This window comes from Diaporthe citri, assembly GCF_014595645.1.
Source record: "Diaporthe citri strain NFHF-8-4 chromosome Unknown scaffold_4, whole genome shotgun sequence".
Lineage (NCBI taxonomy): Eukaryota > Fungi > Ascomycota > Sordariomycetes > Diaporthales > Diaporthaceae > Diaporthe > Diaporthe citri.
The window spans coordinates 4642801-4648744 of NW_025064849.1; the positions used below are offsets into that span (position 1 = coordinate 4642801).

The 5944-nt window shown below is 48.9% G+C and overlaps 1 protein-coding gene and 1 non-coding gene across 2 annotated transcripts; both read left to right on the plus strand.

Annotated features, from left to right (window-relative positions):
- The first annotated feature begins 2238 nt into the window (after nt 1-2238).
- INS49_010388 lies at nt 2239-2310 on the plus strand. Its single transcript has one exon. It is a non-coding gene; the product is annotated as a tRNA-Glu (tRNA).
- A 982-nt stretch (nt 2311-3292) lies between these two features.
- Nucleotides 3293-5245, plus strand: INS49_010389 (uncharacterized protein; the record flags this gene model as incomplete). The annotated part of the gene is made up of 2 exons (XM_043171114.1): nt 3293-4021; nt 4106-5245. The coding sequence occupies 2 exons, from the start codon at nt 3293-3295 to the stop codon at nt 5243-5245; spliced, it is 1869 nt and encodes a 622-aa protein (XP_043025679.1).
- Between the last annotated feature and the right edge of the window lie 699 nt (nt 5246-5944).

Genomic DNA, 5944 nt, shown 5'->3' on the forward strand with positions numbered 1-5944 from the left:
AAAGGTTAGCTATATTTTTTATATTAAAAAGTTATAAAGAAAATCCTTAAATATCTTGCTTAATAATATATTAAATAAGCATTTGCTTTTTAATTAAGTTAAGTTTATATTATTTAATATATAATTCTTTATTATTTTATTAATTATTTATTTTTTTATATAGGGTTTATTTAAGAATGTAATAAATTTATATAGCATAAGCAATACTTAAGGGTTTCTTATAATTTTTTTTAAAATTTTAAATAGCTTTAATAGCTAAAAGGATTTAAGATTTATTTAATAAGAGAGATATATATAGTTATTAATTCTTAGCGTATTAAATGTTTAAATAGGTAAAGTAATGCAAGATTAACGTGAAAAATGGAGATGTAATTTACATTAAAAATAAACCCGCTTATTAAAAGTTAATTACTTTAAACTTTAATGCAATTATATTAACCCCTTTAAATTAATAAAATTAATTGGAAATGAGTAATTAAGAGTAGTTGGTATTAATTAATGCTAAATTTAATAAATCTCTTTGCATTAAGTAGGTGCTAGGGTTAGCTAAAGTTAATAAATTTAATGAAAATTAAACACGAGGTGATATTAAATATAAGGTGGTAAACCACGTTAATATTAAAAAGGCTATTTTATATAAATTTTAATAACTTTTAATTATATTATATTATTATTAACCCCTTTAAATTAATTAAATTAATTAAAAATAAGAAATTTAAAATAATTAATATTACTTAATGTTAACTTTTATTAATTTTCTTATAATAAGTAAATATTAAAGTTAATTAAAGTTAAGTAAAGTTTAAAAAATTAGCAATTTATTAATATTAATTATTTATTAATAAATAATATTAATTTAATAAAAATTTATATTAAAATTAAAAAAAATTATTATAAAAAAGGAAAATAATATTTATTTATATTAAAAAATTATATTATATTTTAAATATTTAAAAGCATTATAAATATAGCTTATTTATAAATAAAAAAAATTAAATAAAAAAGAAAAGGGACGAAAAAAGATTTAAGTTTAATTATACTTTATTTTATAAATATATTGCTTTTATACTTTTTATATGCTATTTATACACTATATATTCCTAGTTACTCTGCTTGTATTCCACCACCCTTACACTTTTCTTTCCATTTAAGCGGCTTATTTACGGAAAATAATTTACTTTTACAACCCCCCTTTAGCTTAGGGGACTAATTCCTTTCTCATTTTCCATGGTATGCCTGTCCTCCTCATCATAAGTTGTCTCATTAATTCCGTGAAGTTCAAGTCTGCAATATTCTTTAACTGCCTCCTCGTTGATGACAAGCTAGTATGTATTATAACGCGCCCCACTAACTAGCTCATCTCCGATGCAACCCATCTCCTGGGCTGAGCACACATTTGTCGCGCGTTACCGACGACTCAACTGAAATCATACTATGGAGACAACAGTATGGGGACGACTTCCTCGGCCCTTGAATCTGTTCTAATTCTGCCAAATATGATGAGACCCCCTTAGTCGGACCGCTAGAGCCTGGTTTTAAGACAGGCCGAGTACCTTCGTGGCATGATCGGCTCAACACACCATGCTACCAATAGTCTCGGTCCTCTTGGTAGCATTTGCAGTGTGAAGACAGCCGAGTTTTAGTCATGGTAAGCGTCGACTCATGTCGTCCAAGTCAGTCGTGATAGCTAGTCGTCATTGTGCAGTCGAGGATTCAAGAACACTGGGAATTCTCTGCGGTCCCCTGGGCTCCGTACACGAAGCGTTGGACATTTATTCCAATGAAGCACCATTTATACCCAGGTTGAATGGGCCTAGAAAGGACATTGCATTTTCCCAGCCAGTATGTATTGCCGGCATTGATCCAAAGCCAGCCTCTTAAGGAGGCCATCACTGACAGGCAGCACGCAGGACATGTGGCAATGAATGGCCCCTCCCTTGAAAAGAACACACGAGCGCATTGCACCGCCAGTCCCCAACGTGACGAACGATTGCCGGACCTCCCTGGTCAGTTAGTTGGCGAGAGACGTCTGGAACTGGCTGCTAAAAGAAGTGTGTAAGTCCACACCAATCCGTGACTGCAAGTTGGTAGTGTAATAATCGCAAGCCCTGTTTTGGTAAGGTGGGGTCCCGATAGCTTATCAGTAAAGTCTCTGCCGCTGGGCCCACCCAGCCATCCGAACGTGGCTCATAGAGCCCCCGGAACGGCCGAGAATATCAACAGGTCCTCACACCGTAGTCGGATATGGTGTAATGGTTAACATCGGTGACTCTCACTCACCAGCTCGGGGTTCGATTCCCCGTATCCGAGGACGATCGTTTTGGCGGTTGCGCGGCCGGTCTGTTTTGCCCGGGACGAGCACACGCACAGCCTGAAGCATTCGGATCTGCCTCCCCGGTGTCAGGCCGGCCATCTATCTTTTCCTGGCGGCACAGGACACGCGGGTGTGTTTGGGTGTTGTTACTGTCACTTTCGATTCGCTCTTTCTTTCCCTTCCACGAGCTAGGAGCTGGTCCTTTTTCCTTTCGCTCACGACGCTGCCTCGCGGCACTTCGGCAAACGCCCACACAAAGGTCAACAGATAAACCTTACATAGCCAAGAAACTTCAGGAGGCAGAGCCCTCGCTTGCTTCCATGTCGGCAGTGAACATCCGGGCCAACCCTAACCCTCCGCGCTGGGCCCCCCTCCGCATTGTCGTGGCCCTGGAAAACGGAGACGACGAGGGTGGATCAGACGCGTAAGGACGGGCGTGGACCTCGAGAATTTGCGACGAAATCTCGGTTGTCCTATGCCAAGCACCGGACCGAAAGAATCTGCCAGGCTACTGGCTCGGAGCGCTCGTTAACACGATGTTGGCCCCAAAGCACACGACAATGGTGCAGGAAATCAGAACCACCCGCGGGGCACGTATCCACCTTGGCACTGCCATGCTGCTGCCATACCGGCGAGGGCCGCACCAAGTATCCTCTTATCTCGCCGGGCCGTTCTTCTCAACTATGAGCCTCTTGGACGCCAACAAGCTGTCAGGGCGAGATGAGGAGAGATCTACGCCCCGGGACTAGGCTCAACTGGACCTCGTCGACCTCCTGACCCTCCTCCTACGATGTACAACATTCGGGACCCCCTGAGTAAAAAATGGGTGCCCCCCCAGGTGACGCGCACGTCCACACATCATCGCACCCTCTGTTCATCCATGCGCTTGCCCGTCATGTCTTATCAACATAGCATCCCCTGTCCAGCGGCAGGGCAGTTCGAGGAGTCAGACCTCGCGCCCCGTTGCTTGTCGCAACCATGACTTCCTTGCTCACATGGCTGTGGCTCGCCCTTCTCACCACACCATGTCAGGGAGACTACATCTCGAGGGACTACCGACTTTACAACAGCGGAAAACTGGGCAACCGCCCCAACCTCAAGTTCCTCTCGAGCGACGAATTCTCACCTGTCCTGCAGGTAAACACGTGGAATGAAAGCGCCGTCTCTGACAAGGGGTCCCACATCTTCCTCCGACATGACGGTGTGCCGGCGTCGCCCCTGTCGTCCCCCCTGATCCTTGATGCTAGGGACCTGACCACGGTGTTTGTGAGCCGTAACTACGACAATGTCTTTGGCACCCGCATCCAGGAGAATCTTGGGAAGAGGTACCTGACTTTCTGGGCGGGCAAGAAGGGTTACGGCCGTGGGGATGGCTTCGGTCTCGTCTTTGATGACACCTATCGCCTGGCGCACAACGTCTCTACTCGAGGCATAGCTCTGCACAGCGACCTGCATGAGTTCGTGTTGACGGGCCGCGGGACGGCTATAGTCACCGGAGTCGACGACATTCTCGTTGACACGTCGGGGTGGGAGGACTGGCGGGGACCCGCCGAGTTCCCCGTCCTCAACGCACTCTTCCAGGAGATCGATCTTGAGACGAACGAGGTGCTCTTCAGCTGGCGGGCCCTCGACCACATCAGTCCCCTGGACTCTTTCGAGACCATGGCGAAGGATTGGGACGCCTTCCACCTGAACAGTGTCCAGAAGGTACTGCATCACCAGCGACCGTGAAGCGAATAGGGGCCGCATCAGCATCCATCTGAGAGGGCAGTATGCTGACACCCAATCTAGACCCGGGCAGGAAACTACCTGATCTCTATCCGCCACACAAGCTCGATCATGCTCATCGACGGAGAGACGGGCGATGTCATCTGGACGCTCGGCGGCAAACGCAACGACTTCATCGAACTCGATCCGGCCGAGGGGCTTGAATCTGCCAACCCCGTGCTCAGCATGGGCTGGCAACACCACGCCCGGTTCGTCCCCAACACCAACGAGACCGAGATGACCCTGTTCGACAACCACGTCAAGACCACCAGCCACGAGAGGTGCCGCTCCACCTGCTCGCGCGGCCTGCACATCGCCATCGACGACACCTCATCGCCACCTACCGTGCAGCTGCTGCGCGAGTACCTCCACCCGTCGCGCCTGCAGGCCCAGAGCCAGGGGAGCGTCCAGCCCCTCCCTGCCGCGGGCGACAAGACTGAGAACGTCTTCATAGGCTGGGGCCGCTGCCCATCCTTCACAGAGCACGCCGCATCCGGCGAGACAGTCATGGACGTCCAGTTCTCCCCGTGGCACGGCGACGAGACCCCCAACGCCCTGGACAACTACCGGGCGTACAAGATGGACTGGGTAGCCACCCCGTGGTGGGACCCGGCGCTCGCCGTGAGGGAGAGCCGTGAGGGCAAGCTCAGCGTCTACGTCAGCTGGAACGGGGCGACCGAGGTGCGTGGATGGGTTGTGCGCGGGGGTACGGGCGGTGAGCTGGCGAGGTCGCCGCGGACGGGCTTCGAGACGAGGCTGACTGTGAACGCCACCGGTATGCAACGCCTCTGGGCAGATGCGCTGGACAAGCAAGGGGCTGTCATCCGGTCGACGCAGGTTTTGGATCTGGTCCACGGGAACGTGACCCTCCTTGCGGACAGCACAGAGCCTGATTGGACATTTACCGAGGCGCGCACGAGCGCCGGGATCTCGGCGGGCACATGGGCCTCGATAGGCGGTGGCATACTGGGGATCGTGTTGTTGACGATGGGGGGCATGATGATCTGGCGGCGGCGGAGGGGCTATGATCGCTTGGGTGGTGATGATTCGGATCTGGACTCGGATACGGACGTGGACTCGGTCTTTGGGCTTGACCATTTCAGCAATGAGTTGCCCCCTGAACCCTGGCAGGAATACTCCCCGAGGTTTGGTGAACCGAGTTGAATACCAGAGATACTGAAGCAATAAGACAGTGTAATTGCAGTCTCGTGTCATTCTTGTCGATCTCTCGCGCTGACTGAGTCAAGAGAAGATCAGTTGATCTATTCCACTTGGATTGGAGGGGGCAAGAGAAAGCGATGTCAAGAGGAAGGGATGTACTGCTCGGCCGAGTGTTCACGCTCGTCCACCTAGAAGACATGTTTTCCTCAGCATCGAGTTGCCGCTTGCTCTCAGAGCCCCATCCTTTTCACCAGAGACATGTTCACGTCACAGCCGACCCGCGACCCTGCCCAGGAAAGATCCGCCCCCAAGAAAGATCCGCCCCCAAGAAAGATCCGCCCCCAAGAAGAGCCGAGACACCGGTGAAGACAATGAGAGCCCCGTACCCGCTGCCATACCCTGCACCGGCCTCTCCCAACCAGGGCCTGCCCTTGACAAGCACCTCGCTCAGTGGACCCGACACAACATTGCCGATCCCGCGGCCGGCGGCCAAAAGAACAAAGACCATGCTGGGGTCGATACTACGGCTTTGCCCGCCACTGTCCCCGCTGGCGGCGGTTGTGGAAGGCTACAAGTGCCGTGAGGGTTTGAAAGCATGATTGTAAAAGCGTTTATCTCCTAAGAGTAGTTTAAAAGGAGGAAACAAAAGAAATCCAGCTATTTAAGCATTTTAAAAAATGGTAATAAATTAAAGTTAGGGAT